The following is a 21,291-nucleotide window of genomic DNA, read 5'->3' as shown; positions in this document are numbered from 1 at the left end:
AGTGAAGTTATTGCCACCAGAAAAATAGTCTTACAAAGTTATTAACACAGCTCTGCATTAGAAATGGGTACAAAGTGCAGGGTCACATCAACTTTCCCAATAAAATGTGCAACCTGGCTCCATAGACCAGAGGGATAAATCCTTCACAATGACCCAGGAGACAGGCCTCGATCAGTGTCACTGTCACCCCTCCTGGTGAGAGGGGAGAATGTGTGCACTCAGGGACTCACTACATAGATGTGACTTCACCAGTGGAAACCAGACAAACCACCTCCTATGCTTTGCTGTTAGAGGGCATAGCTGAAAGTAAGCAACATCCCTTGTGAAGTGAAGGAATGTCCTTCACAGTTAGTTCACTGCACACCCCTTTCCCTCAAGCAACACAGTATGCATAGAGTGGAGATGTTAGGAGAAAATACAAATCACACTGATATCTGACCTAATGATAGCTCCCTGCTGATCAATATTTGCCTTGGTGGTGGGGTAAAAAGGGGCTGATTGGCCGGGGGGGGGGGGGTAATGATCAGCAAGCTTCACGGGCCAAGTGTAGTAAAAAAATAAAAAATAAAAAAAATATGAAGCAAACTTCTCCAACATAAAGTTGAAGTCTCAGAAAATAATGGGCTCTTTAAATGGAGGTCTGATGAGATAGCACACAAAAAGAGAAGCCAAAGAAAAACTGTGAAAATATTGATACAAACGGGGAAAAAAACAGAAAGGTTAACTTTAACAGAAGAACAACTGAGTCCCATGTAACAGATTTGTGAAAGATAATTCAGTATGGCTGTCATGGTATCTGAAAAGGGATCTAATCTTTTTTGAAGTAACCCAAACCACAAAATATGTCCACTTGTTCTGGTATGCTTTCCTGGTATTGGGTCTCTGGGCAGAGTTAAGGATTTACATAACCTTAGGCAGATACGTAATATCTCTGGTCATTAATGCAAGTGGAGAAACAAGCAGTTAGATAAATCTGCAATGGTCCATGTGAGGCTTACTGAATGGGTGGGTGAGCAAGGCTACGTAGGGTTTTATGTTCAAATGCTTCTCCAAAAGATGAGGGCAGAGTAGGACAACCATATTTGTTGAGGCCAAAACAGACCTACAAGAATGTATTTGGACTTGTTGATCTTTGCCTTCTAGAGAAACATGAGGATAAGGAAAAAGTGTATAGGAGTTCGGGAAGCCATTTCTGTATTAAATCATCTCTGGACCACTTCCTCAGACAGGGTAAAAAGGAGCAGAAGTTGCTACAATTTGTGCTTGTCAATGATACAAAAAGACTGTACCCAGACTTCTCCCAGTGAATGAAGACACTCCATTCTACTGACAAGTTTTTGGGTAACTCATGACATCAAGCAAGAGGTAGTCTTGTCCCCTGCTGAAATGGCTTTCACCAGTATACAGGTTTTTGTTATAAAAATGATTTGTTACTGCTCATTTCCACACCATTCTGGCCTTTCAGCAGGAGTATGACTGTGTTCCACTCAGCTTGTTTACATGTCATATCACAGCCATGTCATCTGTGTGAATGGTGATTACAACATGGGGGAGGGTTCTTGAAGGGCCTGAAGAGTAAGCAGTACCACTCTCATCTCCAAGACTCTAATGTGCAAACTGGCCTCCAGTCTTAACCAGGCACATTGGACAGTCTTTTCATAACAATGCCCTACCACCACCATCACAGGTTATCCAGGGTAACAGTGACCACGGGACAGCAAACATAAACAGACAATGCCCACAGCAAAGACAGGAGTGTGTAATTAAGTGAGAGAGAGGAGTCTTTATCCTTCGTAAATCTTCACATGATCCCACAAGAGATAAGAAATCTAGCATCACTCTATCCTGAAGGCTTCTCATGCAAAATTTGGCATGAGGTACTAGAAAAATTACAGCTGTCATGTGACCTATAGTTTTGAGGCAAAGACTCGCCAGAAGTCTAGAAAACATCTAATAAATCTGAGGGTCTGTGAAGCCATCATTTGCAACTTTGCAGTGTTGACTGTAATGTTTAAGGATTGGAACAGAAGCATTAGAGAACTCTTGTGCTGAAATTAGGCTGTCCAGATTCTATTCTGCTAGGGGGATAGTCATCCAGCTAACAGGAACACCTTGCAACCATTAGTGAGCTGAGACCAAGGCTTTATACATTTGGTGAGTCTTTTAGGGGATGAGATGAAATAAAATAAAAGATCTCAAAACTCATAATGGCTGGCTACCACCTGAAAGCATAAGAACCCTCTTGACTACTCTGTAATCTTTATGTGCAAATAAGCATCCAGGAGATATAAAATCACATGCAGTCTCTTCCTGTCAAGGATGGAAAAAAATCATTTGCAACTATCTATCTATCTATCTATCTATCTATCTATCTATCTATCTATCTATCTATCCATCCATCTATTCATCCACACTTTGTTGACCGGGTTACTCCCACTCCCACTAGGCTAGTAGCCTCTTTTCAGGGCAAACCCAAGGTGGTATTTATACTAGTAAGGGAAAATCTGGCCAGGGCATCGGAGATCTTCCCTACTCTTTTTGATATTTGCTGTGAGCGCTTTTATATCCACCTGAGTTGCTTCAGAACTTCCTAAAAATTGCAATTGTCTGGAGACGAAATTGGGGACTCACCCTAGCCCCATCCTCTGTGTGTATAGAGGCAGATTGCGGAGGGGATTCAAAGTGCTTCCTATTGCATTTATGCTGCCTATGTCTCCTTGACAGATAGGGTTGCCAAGGATAAGGAGGTGATCTACATCTGTAACACTGATCTCTTCTGTAGCTTTCCAATCCTCTGTTTCTTAGACTGGGAAAATAAGGAGGTCAGAGGAACAGAGTAAACAGGACAATGGGCCCAAAATGTGCAATAGCAAGTGCAAGGGACAGTCCATGCATAGATTTATACAATACTGATGCAGTAGTTGAAGTTGAATGCCTGTACTAGCTCCAAATATGCTGATACTAGTGGAAGGAGGTCAACACAGGCTAGCACTAATACCGGCACCAAAACAAATTTGATGCTGTTTGGTCAGACTTTATCAGCACTGGGACATCCCCAGGAACTGATGTCAATCCTAAACATTTGGGTCCACAAGGCATAAATGCAGACACAACAAATGTCAACTTAACTATCTGACCCTATAACTGGGAACCAATAAAGAACTCAATGTCAAGGGAGTTGACATCAACATGGCCAGCATCGTCAGCACTGTCAATGCAGGAGGAGGAAAAAGCTTCACTCTGACGAATTACAGCATGGGCAACATTTGTTGGGTGCTCTGTTGTCCCGTCAAAATATTTGCCAAAGCTAGGGCCAATGAAGAAGACAAGACAACAGGAGGAAGAGATAGAGAATCTCTATCCACTAATATATATATATATATATATATATATATATATATATATATATATATATATAAGGATAAAGAATTAGCTCTCTTTTTATCCAAGTCTGTAACTGAGCATCTGTCTGACAGGAAAAAACACAAAAATAAAGAAGAAAGGGTCATATTTAACCTGAGAGTGTCAGTAGACAAAAGCAGCAAACAAAATGGCAGATATGAAACTTAGGGTGCTTATAAATAATCAAAAAAATATTTTTAGGAGTCCAAGGCTGATTCAATTTTAGCTCAATTAGCAACAATAGAGATGTGTAGAATATGTTATACTATGGGTAAGGGGAGGTGGTGAAGCCTGAAAATGTTTTTATGTCCTGACTGGGCTAACTTCTGCTATTAAATCCTAAAGGTCTAAAGAGAAGGAACTTGACCATCCTAGATCAGTGAGACAGCTTCAAATGCTCTGTATTCTTCTAATGAAATAAGATCATCTCTTCCTCATCTGCAGTGATGTACAACAAGAGGCCCATCCAAGAATCACACCCTATTAGATAAACCTGAATTACTCTGCTGCTTGTTAAGACAAAAGAATCATCAGTTTGGTAGCCACAGTTGTTGTTGTTGTTGGTCTTTTGGCTTTTTCCCGGTAAGCAGATAGTTATTTTTCAAGTGATAAGGACTCTACAGATAGCTCACTTAATACCCTCTTTACAAGCAACAACCATGGCTAAATACTCCACTCTCAGTGCAGGATATGGAAACAAGTGTTTGGTACCTGAAAAATACTACAAATGAATAATGAGATAAAAGACCTCTCAGATACTGGGAAGTGCTATTTGGGGAACAGACTATCTAGAGAATTCCAAGACTGCAATAGTATATGTGCAGATGTGAATAGTTTTAAGCATGAAGTTCTTTTCACTGACTGTTTAAAAAAATCCTTGAGGGCTCTTTGCTAGCTCAGTTTGAGTTAATACATAGGTTTATAGGTGTATACTAGGCTAATGGCCCTAAAGCCTTTACAAGCCTAGCCCACAGGATTATCCTGGCATCGTGCCACCTGACACTAGTTCCCAGTGCCTCTGTCGAGTAGAGCCACTGGAGTGATCCCCGGGGTGAATTTTCTATTTCCCATTCACTCATCAAAATTACTCTTGAAGAGGGCCAGTGGGGTGCTCTGTTTGACATGTATGGGAAGTCTATTCCATAGCATGGGCAGTTTCTAGGTTATGAATCTGTCCTTCCAGCATGTTCTGTTGATTGTGGTAATGAGGCTGAGGTCTCTGAAGCATGTGGTGGGGAGAGATTGGGATTTCTTTAAATTTTGCATTTCTAACAGAGCTGGGTCAGACATGACTTTGTAAGTCAAGCAGAGATCGCCTCTAAGTAGGCGAAATGAGACAAAGAATAGTTGAAGTTTTTTGAGTCTGTCCATATAGGACAACTGTTTAAGGCCTAGGATCATCTTTGTGAGGTACTTCTGCAGCCTCTCCAGTTGTTGCAGGTGTCTAGTGAGGTATATGCCAAATGGAGCATTGTACTCAATGATTGGCCTAGTGAGGGAAGAGTAGAGGGAGACAATGACCTCTTTCATCCTGGATGCAAAACCCTTAGTAATGAGATGTGCCACATAGAAGGACTTTCTGACCACAGTGGCAATGTGGTGGTCAAAAGAGAGGTTGTTGTCAACCTGTGTTCCCAGATCTCTTATAACTCCTTCTGTGTTCAGTGGACTAACATCAATGTGGTAATTCATGGGAACAGAGTTTTTCCCAAAGGGGATGACAACACATTTTTTGGCACTGAGCTTAAGGCCATAGTTCTGACACCAGTCATTGGTCTCAGTGAGGCCTTTCTACAGGATGTCAACATCAAGAGCAAATCTGATTTCTCAGATGCACCTCACTTTGCTCTTGTTTAAACGACTCCTTCATACTCTTCACCCTTCCACCTGGCAGCACTAGAGACTAACAGGATGAAGTAAGTAAGAAGCACAAATAGGGTACCATATCTTCTTAAGTTCTGACGGATATCAAGGATATGCCGTTTATAGGCTAGGTCACATGCATGCAGAATATAACCTTTAACACTGTTATCCAAGATGCTAAGTTTTTGGATGGGTTCATGGTTGATTTTGATGAGCTTGAGAACAAAGACATGGCCTACAGTTCTTTCTTTAACTATAGTAATGTATTTTCTTTATAGATCTGAAGAGGAGAGTTGAAGCAATGCTCATCGTAGATTAGATACAATGCTGATGATAAATGCCCAAAAAATTGCAACAAAGCTGAAAACCTAGTAATCTCTCAAAAGTCAAAGCTGTCTTATATCATACGAATGAGCACAGTCAATTGAAATTTATGATAACCAAGACCTAATTTAAGCATTAGTCTCTGCAATAAAAAGGTATAAATGAAAGTCAAGTGGCAGACTCCCCAGATATTAGATGGTACAGGGCATTAAGTTATGATGATGCTGTCTGTTCCCCTATGCACCCCATCATTTTGCTTAAGGGCCATTAGCTTGCCCCAGTAAAGAAGTAATAGAAGTGGAACAATTACCTCTTCATAGAGAAAAATGACCCAGCAGGTAAAAAACATATCAAAAGTCATAATGCATGTAGTGGGCTAAACCCCTGGTGTGATGATGTGAGGTATTGCCATCTGTGTGACGGTGAGTAGGGCAGTCCATGCGTGACATATACCAGCATAGTTAGCTAGGGATTTGTAAATAATTTTGTGACATTTGACTATCACACTGACTTGTACAGAAGATGCTTGTGTTAAAAATGTATCAACAGTGCTATAATAACTGATTAAATGTTTATGTTTAAACAAAGAATTCTGGAAGGGAAGAGTAGACAATTTTAAAATTGTTCTATAACTTTCAAATACTACAAAAGATCTTAGCAAAGCTCTCAATGTGTACTGTACCCGAGTCAGGTGATCAAATGTGATATTATTCTATAACCAGCACTGAGAGGATAGAACTCTCCCAGCAGCTTGTTTTGTTTTCTTTTAAACCTGATACAAAAATATATGGAAGCCAATGGAGTTCAGTTTAGTTGGAAGCTTATCACCTTGTTTTGTGGAAATAAGCACCTCAGAATCCTAACTTGCTTTGCTGTATTAACTAAGTTATCTAGGGAACAGTTATTCTTCAGACAGTCAGGAAATAAAGTGAGATTAATTCTGCACCCAAAACTGAAAATAAAAAATCACGTTTTTTCAGCAAATGTTAAACTTTTCTGCATTGCTAATGTCTCCATATCTAAGTAAATGGTTACTATTATTTTCTAATTTGTTATACCCCAAAATGATCTGGAGGAGGTTGCCATGGTTAGCATTATTTTGTTTTACAGTCAATGGCTTCATCTTCCAGATGTCATGTTAGAGGGACAGAAAGAAATCCTTAAGATTAGGTTTCATTTACTGTAGTTTTCTCTCTCATCCGTTGACAAAATTGCTGTGACTGCTTACTTTTCACTGTCAGCATCAATCCGCATTTTTAATTACTTTGCTTCCTTTGATTTTCATTAGTGACCATCTCTGTTGCAGCATTTTAAGGAATGTTTGAATGACAGGTTTGAAACTGTAGCTGAGTTCATTGTTCTTTTCAAAGTTAACAACTGTAGTTCAGTGTTCAAGTGTGAGAAATCTGTTCCCTGTGATTAATGGGTATTACTTGGACTGAGATGGTTTGTGTTGCATTCAGTTTTAAATATTGTACCTAGAATTACAGTCTTTTATGTTAATCATATTTCCTCAACTCCAGAAGAAACATGCACTTTTGTAGAAATTAGAGTGTAGCAAAAATGCAAAATCATATACTGGCAGAAAGTAAAAAGAGTTAGATTAACAGATTTGCTTTTTTTTTGTGGCACTGAGTTTTATTACAGGGAAAGACATTTGCAACTGAAAACTAAGCTTGAAAGCCCTGCCTTTGTTCAGACTCCAGGCTGCACTATTTTTCTGAAGTGTGATGCTGCCAATCTGTAACTGATAAGGCACATTTAAATGCCATTATTTTCTTAACAGCTCTGCTGTTGGGATAAGGGACCTAACTTAATTAGTGTGCCACTCTTAGTAGTAGTTGTGATGTAAGAGATGAAACATATGCAGGAAAGAAAGGCAAACATAATTATTAAATTATGTTTTTTTCTGTATGTGAAGTGTTTAGTTTTGGATTACAAGGAAGGGAAAAACATTTTTGGAAAGAAAAACTTGACATTTGGGTGGAGTTCTCCTTTTTGTTTTTCCACATCTGTTTGAATCTGTCCAACTGTGTTATTTTTATTTCTCCTGTGACTGAATCTCTGATATTTATTGTACTTAGATATTTAGTATTCCCATGTTTTCTATTTTATTATGAATTATTAAATATTTATACCTTTTGTTGTGGCTGGTCTTTTAGAGAATACTTTTAAGATCTTCAGAGTAATAGTGCTTACTTTAGTAATGCCTTCACAACTCCAAAATGCCTGGCTGCTTTGGATACACACTACCATTTATGTTAGTATTGATTTTACTCAGTGTACATGGACACATTTGTAAGAGCCTGACAGTGGTTGACTGGTGGCAGTGAGGTTACCTTATAGTCTAGGCAGAAGGGGTAGAGCTGGTAAATCTGTACCAGCCTTTCCCAGGAGCGAGCGAGCGGGTGAGTGAGTGAGTGAAAATCAAACACCCAGGTGTGGGTGTGTCAGCTATGTGGAACAGGAACACAGTGTTCCAAAGTGAGTAGTTTCTGGAATCTGAACAGACAGAGTCCAGTTCCACGTCTGGAGCAGGTTACCTGTGAGCACTTGGAGGAAATTGTGCTTGATGCAGAGAGCTGCATTTGAAATAATGTGTAAATCCATTCCTGTTTTTAGTGACCATCTCTCACCAGTGTCAGTGGTGAGGATTGAGATCCTTGATTATTGTTGGCCTGTGGTAAAGAGAGGCTGTCATATACTGGTGTCACAGCAGTGGGATATTAATTGAACTTCAGCAGCCTGTTGACAGCTGTCAATGAAGGTGTCTGTACTCTCAACAGCCACAAGGTAAACATTCAGAGTCTCATTTTCTCAATAGTTTTATTTATTTTTGTTAGTTTAGTTTAGTCAGGAAAGCAGGCAAAGATGTCAGCAGAGGATTATGGTAACCTGACAAAGAACCAGTTGGCCAAGGTTTGCAAAGTCAAAGGACTGGTGCATACTAACCGGACTAAAAAGGAAATAATTTCAGGCTTTAATCACAGCTGCCGCATGGACCAGTGACCAGGAAGACAACTAGTCTGTGTAGTCTTCAGAAACAGTACAGTTCACCTTTTCCTCAGAAGGCCTAAAAATCTGTCTGGAGTTAAAGAGACTTGATTTGGAAGCCAAAAGTTTGGAGGCTGAAGAAATGGAGAAGCAGTGTCAGCATGAACTGGAGGTCAAAAGTTTGGAGACCAAAGAGAGATTACAGCATTTGGAGACCAAAGGAAAGGAGAATTAGTGTCAATCTGAGATCAGAGAGAGACTGTGGCATTTGGAGGCTGAAGAAAAGTAGAAGCAGCATCAGCGTGTGAGAGAAATGCTGACTCTTCATCAGGGTCATGGAGGTAATGGGGAAGGAAATAACTGGACCGCAGAAGTAATAAAGGTCAGTAAATTTCTTCCACAATTTGCAGAGGGGGATGACTTTGATAGTTTCATTCATATATTTGAAAAAGTATGTAAACAATATAATGTTGACCAAGAGCTCTGGGTATAGTTCCTGACCCACTTACTTCATGATAAAGTTGTAACTGCTGTTTCTAAATTGTCTGAAACTGACTGTATAAACTATGACAGAGTGAAACAATGTTTATTGAACTGTTATATAATTTAACACCTGAAGCTTACAGAAAAAAGTTTTGCGGGCATAGACACAAGGCAGATGAAAGTGCATGTGACGACACTGCTGAGTTAAACACTTATTTTCATAGGTAGGTGAGTGGGTGTTAGGTCACCACTTTTGAAAGACTGGCAGCCTTTTGGTGAGGGAACAAGCCCTTAGTACTTTGCCTGAGGACATGAGAATGTGGTTGGCAGACAGTGCAATTCTGCAGATGAGCTGAGGAGAAAAGGGGATATCTACTTAGCAGCCAGAGCATTACTGCGCAAGAAGGGGATAGCCAGTGCTGCACATGGATATAAGGGAACGCATTATGGGCAGCCTAAATCACCAACACAGTCTACCAGTAACAGAGGAAGCCACAAGTTCAGGTACACAACCAGAATTAGGGGTTAGATGTTTTAAATTTAACCAGAGGGGCCATGTAGCATACAGATATCCACTAAAACAAGGTGGGGAACAAAAGATGAGGGAGCCAGCAAGTGGAAATAATAGAGTGCCAATAGTCAGTTGTCTGGAGAAAGCAGGGGTACCAAACTATCACCAAAGTTTGTATCCTATCTTAGTGGATGGAAGACAGGCCACTGCTATGAGAGAGACAGCCTCTGATATAACCATTGTGAAGACTGCAGTGGTTAAAGAGCAGCAGTACTTGCTTGGGCAGTCCACTCAAATCAGAGCTTTAGAAGGGATCCCATTCCAAATACCTTTGGCCAGGGTTCACTTTGACTGGGAGGGTGGAAAAGGAAGTAAGCAGGTAGCTGTGTTTGAGGATGTTCCTGCAGATGTCTTGATAGGGAATGATTTTGATAATGCAGTTACCCTGTCTGAAAGCAGTTCCACACACTCAAGCTTGGAGGCAGGCATGTAGGTCTGGGTAGGTTGGGGGAGACTCAGACAGACCCCACACCCAAAGCTTGGGCTGGCGATGTGGCTACTTCAGGAAGGAAGCTACCCTGTAGCAGTGACCCTGAAAGTGAGCCACAGCTGCTGGTAGGTACTGATGTTCCCATGGACAGGGTGACTGCAAGGACAGAGGTGCGTGGTAGTACACAGTCTGACAGTGAGGCACTGCTGTCAGAGGACAGTAGGCTTCCTGTGGAATGGGAGCTGGGAGAGGTCGCAAAAGAAGTGATGAGACAGACTCAGCTTTTGGACCCTACCTTATGAGGCTTGAGGGAGGTAGCTAAGGAGGCATCTGATGCTCAAGGAAAGGGGAGTCTGTGTGTATATATATATATATATATATATATATATATATATATATATATATATATATATAAAGGGTTACTGTATAGAGAGTTGAACCCCTGAGGGAGGGCTAGAGGGTGAGATAATACAGCAGATGGCAATGCCCAGAGCCTACCGTCTGGCACTTCTAGCCAAAGCCCATGACATTCCTTTTGCAGGTTATATGGGCATAAAGTATATCAAGAGATGTATTATGCAGAACTTTTATTGGCCTGGGATTGTGAAGGATGTAACAGGGTACTGCAGGAACCTGTGAGCAGCACTAAAAGGTAGACAAGGCAGCAGGGGACAAGGTCAAAGCTCTGTTGATGCCTTTACCTGTGATTAATGAGCCATTTCAGAGGGTAGTTATGGATATTGTAGGGCCTCTGAGTACTCCAAGTTCCGTAGGGAAGAGGTATATCCTAGTGGTAGTAGATTATGCTATTAGATACCCTGAGGTGGTGGCTCTGTCCTCCATTGAGGCAGAAAAGGTGACAAATGCTTTGTTAGAGATTTTCAGCAGACTAGGTTTCCTGAGAGAAATACTAACTGACAGAGGTGCAAATTTCATGTTAGACCTGCTGCCTTGTCTGTGGATGTGTTGTGGAGTGAAGCACCTAAAGAGCACCCCCTACCACCCCCAGACTAATGGTCTTGTGGAGAGGTTAAATTCTACACTAAATACCATGCTACAGGTATTTGCAGACCAGGTTAAGAAAGATGGGACAAATATCTGCCCTATCTATTGTTTGCATACAGAGAGGTACCCCAGGAAGCCACAGGTTTTCACCCTTTGAGTTGCTGTATGGGCATAGGGTGAGAGGGCCTTTAGATCTGATTCGTGATGAGTGGGAGGGTGAGTGTGAATCCCGCAAGAAGTCTATTGTGGCATATGATCTAAATCTCATGACAAGGTTTAGGGAGCTCATGGGCTTGGCACAGGAAAATCTGTCAGGAGCCCAACAGCAGGAAAAGGTCTGGTATGACAGGAATGCTCCAGCCCAAAAGTATGCTGTGGGACAGTAGGTTATGATATGGTACTCATTCCTGTCAGACACAATAAGATGCAGGTAGCTTAGGAGGGATCCTTCAAAATGGTAAGGAAGGTGAGTGACATTAATTATATGGTAAACCTGATAGGCAGGAGGCAGCAGCACAAATAACATGATGAAGCCTTACCATGGCAGGGAGGCCCTGGTGCTGAGCATTGGCAGTGGATGGCAAGAGGAGCCTGAGGAGGATCCGGTGACTGATCTTTCTCAGTGAAGCTCGGACTGGCACTTCTGTGGAAGGGGTAGCAATATCCCAGTGGCTCTCCCCTACCCAGGTTTAAGAAATCTGAGAAGTGTTGCAGGAGTTTGGGGCCAAGTTCACTGGGAAACCTGTGTGCACCCACCTGGTGCAGCACCATGTGGATACAGGACCCCAAAGGCCTATCCAGCAGGAATCTTATAGGATGCCTGAATGAGTCAGACAGACTCTGAGGGAGGAGATATGGGAAATGTTGGAATTGGGGTTAATCCAGGAGTCTAGCAGTCCCTGGGCCTTACTAGTGGTGCTGGTACTAAAGAAAGATGGTAGCATCAGATTCTGCTAGGACTACAGAAAACTAAACAGTCACACAGAGTCAGATGCTTACCCCATGCCTAGGACAGATGAAGTCTTACAGCAGCTGGGTGGGGCTAAGTATCTTACCACTATTGATCTGATCAAATGTTATTGGCAGGTGCCCTTGACTCTCATCACCACAGATAGGTCAGCCTTTGTGACTCCTTTCAGATTATACAAGTTCTTGAAGATGCCCTTTGGGATGAAAAATGCCTCAGTAACATTCCAGATACTGGTAGATCATATCCTAGCAGGAACAGGAGATTATGCCCTCACTTAATTGGATGACAATGCCATCTACAGCCATTCCTGGCAAGAGCACCTTTAGCATATTTGGGAGGTCCTGGGCAGACTGAAAAGGGCAGGGTTGACCATTAAGCCCAGCAAGTGTCATGTGGGTATGGCAGAGGTCTCTTACCTGGGAGTCTGGGACATAGAGTGGGGAGTGGTAAGATTACGCAAGAACCTGCCAAAGTGGAAGCTATTCAGATGTGGCCTGCCTCTGTTATGAAAAAGCAGGTGAGGGCATTCTTGTGGACAGCGGGGTACTATAGAAAGATCGTTCCCAATTATAGTACAATAGCTGCTCCCCTCACTGACCTGACAAGGAGGCCAGATAAGGTCATGTGGACTCCACCCTGCAAGCAGGCATTCCAAAAGCTTAAAAGGGCTTTGGGATGGCCCCTGTGTTAGCCAGTCCAGATTACAGCAAAGACTTTGTTGTGCAGGTGGATGCGTTAAACCATGGGGTGACAGATGTACTCAGCCAGGTTTCCTCTGAAGGGAGAAGAGCACCCAGTTGTACATCTCAGCCGCAGACTCTAACCTAGAGAGGAATGTTATGCAGCTGTAGAAAAAGAATGTCTAGCCACAGTATGGGCACTGTATAAACTTCAGCCTTACCTGTATGAAAGGAAATTCATTCTGGTTACAGACCATAATCCCTTAACATGGCTACATAGTATCAGCCAGCAAAATGCCAAGTTATTAAGGTGGAGCCTAGGGTTGCAGGCATATGATATGACATGACATGTTCCCAGACATGCCCAGTTCTCTCAAGCAACATTTTTCAAGGTTCACTTGAAAAACTAGCTTGAGTCTTATGGGGGGGGGGGTAAAGGTGTGATAATGTGAGGTATTGCCATCTGTGCCAGGGAGAGTGGGGCACTGCATGTGTGACATATGCCAACATAGTTAGCTGGAGTTCTGTTAATAATTCTGTGTCATTTGACTATCACACTGTCTTGTACAGATGCTTGTGTTAAAAATGTGTTAACAGTGTTACTATAACTGATTAAATGTTTATGTTTAAACAAAGAATTCTGGAAAGGAACAGTAGAAGTTTTTTAAATTGTTCTATTAATTTTCAAATACTGCAAAAGATCTTAGCAAAGCTCTGAATGTGTATTGTACCAGAGTCTGGTGATCAAATCTGATGTAATTCTATAACCAGCACTGAGAGGATGTAACTCTCCAAGCAGCTTGTTTTGTTTTCTTTGGAACCAGATATAAAAATCTATGTCAGTTGACTTCAGTTAGTTGAGTTCAGTTTAGTTGGAAGTAAACATCTCAACATCCTACCTTGTTTTGCTGTATTAAGTTAGCTAGCGAACACAGTCAGGAAATTCAGTGAGATTAATTAAGTAGGGTTTTTCTGCAGCTGTTTGAATCTGTCCAACTGTATTATTTTTATTTCTCCTGTTATTGAAACTCTGATGTTTACTGTACTTAAATATTTAGTATGTTCATGTTTTCTAGCTTATTATGAATTATTAAATATTCTTCTATCTTTCATTGTGGTTGGCCTTTTAGAGAATACTTTTAACATCTTGAGAGTACTTGAGCTTATTTTAGTGACGCCTTGGCCACTGCAAAAAGCCTGGCTGCTTTGGTTACACTCAACCATTTATGTTAGTATTGATTTTACTCAGTACAACTGGATTCCCTTGTAAGAGCCTGACAGTGGTTGATTGGTGGCAGTGATGTTACTTTATAGTCTGGGTGCAAGGGGTACAGCTAGTAGTGTGTGTGTGTGTGTGTGTGTGTGTGTGTGTGTGTGTGTGTGTGTGTGTGTGTGTGTGTGTGTATGTGTGTGTGTATGTGTATGTGTGTGTGTGTGTGTGTGTGTGTGTGTGTGTCAATCAAATACTCGGGTGCAGTGTTCCAAAGTGAGTCTTGTTTGGGATCTGGAGAGACAGAGAGTCCAGTCTCAGGTATGCAGCAGGTTGCCTGGGTGCTCATGGGGGAAATTGTGTTTGATGCAGAGAGCTGCATTTGAAATACCGTGTAAACCCATTCCTGCTTTCATTGACTGTCTCTCACCAGTGTATGTGGTGAGGATTAAGGCTCCTTAATTAATGGCCAGACGTAAAGAGAGCCTGTCACACTTGGGATTAGGATTCTTACCTTTTGTCTCTCTCGTGCTTCTATCTCTCTCTTGTTGGTTTCTGCACAAGGCCTACACTGCTGCTAAGTGCTGAACAGTGACAAAGACCTTGTGCTTTGCTTTTTGATATCAGTGTGGTGTAGGAATGAAGTGCTGCCACACTAACAGCTGTCAATATTATCCTCTGGTCGCCAACAAAAAAAGATAGCACCTGTCACATGGCCCTGACTGCATATGTGGTAATTACAGGAATACTCAGAAGGTGTAAGCTATTCAGGCATTAAATGCAGGAATTTTCCAATTATGAAAATTACAAGGATAAGTGAACTGTGTGAGCGGCTGTAGTCTGAAAGAGTGAATGCTCTTTTCATCTTGTGTTTTAGCCTGCCAGCTGCTTTCTGTGTGGGATCATAGGGTTTGGGATTTTGCCCTTTCCCTGCTGTTGTGCAAAGTCAGAGATGGTAGATATAATTAGCAGGAGATAGGGGAGAGGGGCACACTTTCTTTTTTAAATGTTCAATCTTTTTTGAGTCACTCTAAAAAGGTCTCACTTTTTTGTATTCCCTCTTTGCAGTCTTCAATATCTGATGACAGAATCATGTGACAAGCTAGGCAGAATCAGGGATTCTATGAGACTGTGCTCTTTAACCTCTACTCAAGGATGCAGCACGTGAGCTGTGTGATCTGAATGAGAAGCTCAAGCCTTTAAGAAAAGCCGCAAGGAAGGGTGCAAAAAGGAGGCACCAGAATGCTCCACCCACTAGAAATGATCCTCTGCAATACAGTCCAATAAATTGTACCACCTAGCACCTGAAATTCTGAGCCAGTTAACTAAAACTTTCTCACTTCAGAAATCACACTAGCACAAATGATGAAAGATGCATGATCAGCAAACATTTTAGGAGAGGAAAAAGATGATACAAGAATTACATCATACATAAGAAAACAAGTTAATTACTTTGAATGTTTACCTTCTGCAGAGCACAATGGATGTCTGCATTGATCAATTTGGTAGCATACTTTATCTATGTAAATAAAGGTCCATGTTGCATAGCAAACAACACTTGTAACTGCTGACATAAACCTTTCTACCAGTTAGGGGCTTAATACCAGACATCACAATCATTATCCAATATGCTAACAAAAGTACATTAACATTTAATAAGTATATCATTACACGTGTCCAGCTTACCCACTTTAGAAGCTTCTCATCTCCCTGTGCCATCCCACAATAACTTTAATTCACCCATTGTTCACTCATCTGGACAATCCATCTATTGCTGAATTCTACTACTAATGAGGGTGACCACAATCTCTAACCCATAATTCAATTCAGCTTGTCAAACTAAGGTAATACTTTTAAGGCCCCTTACAAATTTCTCTTCTTCCAGTAATAACACACCTGTACCTCCTCCTTCCCTCATCTTACTTGTCCTGCACAAAGTAACACCCACTTCAGTTCTTCTATCACCTTCAAAGTTAAAAATTAAACCTACCTTATTACAGTTTTTCCTCCAGACTGGCATGCCTCTATTCAGTTTTTTCTAATGATATAAACCATGGATAATTTCAGCATTCTAGTCAACTTTCTTGGCCTCCTTCCTTTTGTAGTAATGCACTTAAGAATGTGAGTGCAGCCTCTACAGACAAATGCAAAACTCCAGGTAAGGCTTTATCCTTGCTCAATACAAGGAAGTACTCCAACCTTTTCACACGATTCAGAGTTCTTGAAAATGCACTCCAACATCCTACTGACATGCTACCTCATACCGTGCCATTAACAACTACTTTTGATGTGATCTCAGTGTTATTCTACTCTCGTTTTTCATCCATCATTTTAACTAGAGGTTCCTTCTCCCCTAGAATGTCATCTTACATCTTTTGTCAGTGAAATTTCCATCTTCTGTTTCCTTTACCAGTTAGTCTGTAGAGATATATTTAGCAATCAGATCATCCCCTTTTATTATAGATTCTAGCTTGGTGATGCCAATATTGACACATTTTATCCTTTACCCAGTCTGTTTGCTGAGATTTAAATACCAAAAAAGATAGGACCAAACAAAGAACAATGTGCACGTCACTAATTCAACGATTTTCAGCCAAGAGTCTATAGTTTCCAGAAACAACACTAAAGCACACATAATTATCTTTACTAAGCATTAACCCTTAGATGAGACATACATAGTGGGTAACACAACTTTTCTTCGGCCGATAATGTATAGTAACTATCTTCTTAACATGCAGATGACTTAAACTGAGAGTGCTGTTTGTAGTCAGTTGAAGGCTAAGTGAAATGCTGATCTGTTTTATACAGTTTTATTTACTCCAGGCCAGGGGCATTAAATAAAAACTTTCATATCATTGCATGATCTAATACAACTAGGAAAAAAAGGAAAATACTTTTTTTTTTTTTTTGTAATCAAGATGCATTGGTTGAAGTGTTACAAGTCTGTAACTTGTTATTTGTAACTTGTTATTTGTACTCATTATAAATCTCTTATGTCCATATGTGGAGCTTTTCTCCCCGGGCCTCTGCTGAAAATGGAAATATATCCAGTCAGACTAGCCCGGTTAACAAATGTAAAATAAATAAAATAAATAAATAAAATAAACTTTAGTACTACGTGGTTACTAGTTATAGAACTAAATTTCTTGATGATTTCAAAAACACATACTGGCTTTTGTCTTAAAACGAAACCAAGCTGCCTATAGAAATTACTTTCAGTTAATCACAATATGAGGTACTAGAATGAAAACAAGCAGGAAATTATTTATTTCACCTGTAAACCCAGTATGCTGACTTCTTTACAGCATGATGTTGATGCCATATTGTGCTTGGCCTATGTCAGGAAAACACTTGTCTTATTGTAACTCACTGTTACAGATCTGTAGTGCTTCAATGTCTTTAAAGCATGAAACCCATGAGATATGCAAAGTTAAAATCAGCTACAAATGGTTTCTGCTCAGTAAGAAATACCTAAATCTTGCAAAACATTTATATAAATTAATTTAAATATTACTAAAATCTCGTTCCGTATACACTTACTCTGATATTAGCAACATATTACCTGCAAATCCTGATCCACAGTTAGTTATGATATCCAGCAGTGCTTCAGGCAGATGTCCGCTTTTTGCAAACTGTTCAATAAAAATGTCTCCTTGTCGTTTGGATAGTTTACTACCATCTTTGTTCAACAGTAATGGAAGATGACCAAACTGTGGAGGCTTCCAGCTTAAGGCTTTGTAAAGAAGGAGGTGCTTGGAAGTTGAGACAAGCCACTCAGTCCCACGTAAAACATGGCTAATTTCCATAAAATGATCATCGACTACATTGGCCAAATGATAGGTTGGGAAGCCATCTGCTTTGATAATCACAGGATCCCCTTCCACACTAGCGACTTCATGCTTGTTCCAGCCATAAACCATGTCCTCAAATGGTTCTGCTCCCTCTACTAGTTTGAAACGGATTACATGTGATAAACCTTTGGCCAGTTTGTCTTCAACTTGCTGTTTTGTGAGATACCTACATCTGTTATCATACCTGTAACAAGAATACAAACATTTATCACAAGCTACAGAGTTAAATATAAGGATAAGCTTGACAATTAGGAAATGTGTGCTTCTGTTTTATTGTTGAATTTCTTGATCTTTCCCTGTAAAAAATATCCAGCAATTCTCCAAACACCAAACTGTGCAGTACTTACCACACACAGGCTGCCACCACTAACAGAAGACATCACTTTCACTTTCACCAAACTATTTTTCAGAGACATACGGCTCAATTTTAACTAACACTAGTGATTATGTAATAAAATGGAAATTGTCTTGATTGAAATTCACAAGTTAAATTTCACCTAGCCCTATATGTACCTTCCAGGACTTTACAGTAACCCATGAGAGTATTTTTAAGCAAGTAGTAATGCCTGACAGGGTGGGAGTTATAAGGGAATTACAGCACTCTGAGGGATTCCACCCCTGGAAGGGTGTTAATTCCCTGATAATGCCACCTTTGGTGGGTATTACTGAACTTAAAGAATGGGGTATCTGTTAAACTGTTTTGTATTTTTTTCTTTTATTACTATACACTTTGTTCATATTTTTGTTGCAACATAGTTTCTCTGTCCAATGGTTCAGACTTACTGTAGGTTATGTAATTATTGCTGGAGGAAGTATTTTATATCCAAAATACAAATTATTTAAGTACATAATGTCTACGCACACACATTCAGAGACAGATATAAAAATACATAGAAAAACACTCACGCATACCCAGAAGTTACAGCCACTTTGATGAGTGAATACACCTCATATGTCTCACTGTGATTAAATGAATTAAACAAATTATAGAATGCAAGGCATTGCAATCTCCCACGCCTCTTAACTGTCCCTCAATTTGCTGCATAGTTATGATTTATCCATTGTAGAATGTGTCACTTACTGGCAAATCACTGAGGATTAAAGTCAGTCAATAATGCCAGACATTAGATATTCATACTTACAGTTTAAGCAATGCATTTTAATTTTACACTCGGTAAACAGCAAAGCCGCATTTAGCAAGTATGAAAATGGAAGCTGTTTGCTTTCTGTCTGTCTGATCTTCACAGCTGCTTAGTATGCTGCCATAAAGTGGTGGACTTGTTTTTTAACTGGGCATTGCCAGTACAGTATCATCCTGTTGGAGAAGGTTCGTGTCTCCAATCAGTGAAAATGCATGCTTAGCCAAATCTCAAAATAACTTTATAACATATTTATACAGCCTTTACTTATGAAAACAAAAGGCAAGTGTCTACTGGGATAACATAAAAATGGCACTGGAAGAAGAAAAATTACAAGTTTTAGATTTACCACTACAAACACTGTAATTAAGCAAATCTACTTATGCCAAGTGCCAACCTACATCTAAAAGTGGAAAGAAGATCAAGATGGCGGATCCTCGTGTGGCAGCGGCCTCTCCGGCTCCCGATGTACACTTTTTTTTTTGTTTTGTATCGTGTAAGTCTTTTTTGTTTGGTGAATCCGCTTTTGTTGTCGAGTGGGCAGACGTAGCATTGGAAACATTGGTGGTGTTGTAATGAGTACTGGTGCCTGTTACTGCCTGTTTTTGTGGAGGATGGCATGGAGCAGTGGAAGTTGGGCCTACAGTGGGATCTGCGCTGAGCGGAGTTTGGGAAATGGAAATTCACTTTGGTTTGGTATGGACTCCTGGAATACGGCGATGGATTATAGTGATAGAAAAGGAGAAGAAGTTTGGATGGTGGAGTGTGGGGGTCAGTGTTGTTGGCAGAAAAGAAGGACTAGCTGGTTGCTGGTGACGGTGTGGCCATTCGGGCCTGCAGGTAGAGGTGGCTGGGAGACTGTGGTTGAAGGAGGTCAGAAGGAGAACTGTTGGACTGGATGATGCTGGCGATGGTCGAGACTGCAGTAGTGGCAGTTGGTTATTGATGACAAGAGAATGGTCGGATGAAGGGACTGTTTATTTAATGTTGCTGGAAATGCATGGAGATGGCGATGGTTGTAGCAAATGTGAAATAATTCCTGATCTCCGGTTGGATCTTTTTCACTGTTATATGTGGTTTGCATTCTGCTGTTATGTCGTGTTGTTTGTGCATGTGCTTGGAGGAACGTAATTTCGTTCAACTGTATTTGGTATAGTTGAATGACAAAGTTAGCTTTGCTTTAATTGTTTATTAAAGCCAGTGTAAATGAAGAGACGCAATCTCAACGTGCACCTTGGTTAAGACAGAAAGTACAGTTGTGTACACTTACCATAAATGTAGATGTTTGAGTGTATTCACTGTTGCAGTTATCACATTTGGGTTATCTGCCTGCAGGTAGCTCTCAGCCGGCCTGAATACCAGAGTCTTCGGATTTCTGCTTCGGATGCTGTCTCTTCTTCCATGACGTCAGGTTGTCAGGGGTATAAAACATGCAGCCGACGCCATTACATCAGTTTTTCTTGCCCCAGATGTCAGGTGCCCCCACAATGGGAAGCAATTATACGGTATGGTACACCCCCATCAAAAAGCAAATACACCAGAAAAAATAAATATACCAAACAAGAAGGGAAGGTAGAGCCAAGAGAAGTCAGGGGGCTGGAGGGAGAGTAACCAGGACTGCAGCAGTGAATATACTCAGACATCTACATTTATGGTAAGTGTACACAACTGTACCATGTTCTTTGTGTTTCACTGTTGCACTCATCACATTTGGGTTGATTCCCAAAGCTAAGGAAGGGAGGAGGAAGTTAAAGAGCATTAGGGCCAGCTATTAAGCCCTGCAAGACAGCAGTGGCAAATCCAGCTCTGGATTTAGAAAAGATAGGCATGTGGTAACGCTTGGTGAAGGTATGTACAGAGCTCCAGGTAGCAGCTTCTAGGATGTCCCTGGTAGGGAGTCCTCTGAGAAAAGCCACAGAGGTAGATGCAGCCCTGGTGGAATGTGATCTTATCCCCTGTGGGGTTGGTTTTCCATGGTGCTTGTAGAAGAAATGAATGCAATGGGCTATCCATTTGGAAATGGTTTGCTTTGAAATGGCCTTCCCCTCTGCCCCTGCAGCAAAGCCAACTAGCAGCTGATCAGATTTTCTGAGAGGCTTAGTCATCTCCAAATAAAATCTAAGTTGTCTGTGCACGTCCAGAGAGTGCAGTATTCATTCCCCTTTGTTTTTTGGATTAGGGGAAAAAAGTAGGCAAATGAAAGGACTGATTTAGGGCCACACTAGACACCATCTTGGGCATAAAGGAAGGATTAGTTCTGAGGGAAACCCTGCCCGCATGGAAGATAATGAAGGGTTCCCACTGCCATGAGGGCCTGTAATTCAGACACTTCTTGCTGAAGTGATGGCTCGAAGGAAGGCTGTTTTCCA

At 40.9% G+C, this 21,291-nt stretch overlaps 1 protein-coding gene across 1 annotated transcript in view; it reads right to left on the bottom strand.

Moving 5' to 3' along the window:
• The window catches only part of EARS2 (glutamyl-tRNA synthetase 2, mitochondrial), a 470,754-nt gene that overhangs the window by 282,500 nt on the left and 166,963 nt on the right, over positions 1–21,291 (bottom strand). Inside the window, exon 4 of the mRNA XM_044061134.1 lies at positions 17,495–17,967. Coding sequence (XP_043917069.1) covers positions 17,495–17,967 — 473 coding nt within the window. The remainder of the gene's footprint in view (positions 1–17,494; positions 17,968–21,291) is intronic.

The sequence above is a fragment of the Protopterus annectens genome, chromosome 2.part0 (assembly GCF_019279795.1).
Source record: "Protopterus annectens isolate FY-2018-M chromosome 2.part0, PAN1.0, whole genome shotgun sequence".
Lineage (NCBI taxonomy): Eukaryota > Metazoa > Chordata > Ceratodontiformes > Protopteridae > Protopterus > Protopterus annectens.
Note: the sequence above shows the minus strand (reverse complement) of the source record. Positions and strands in the feature narration are given on the sequence as shown.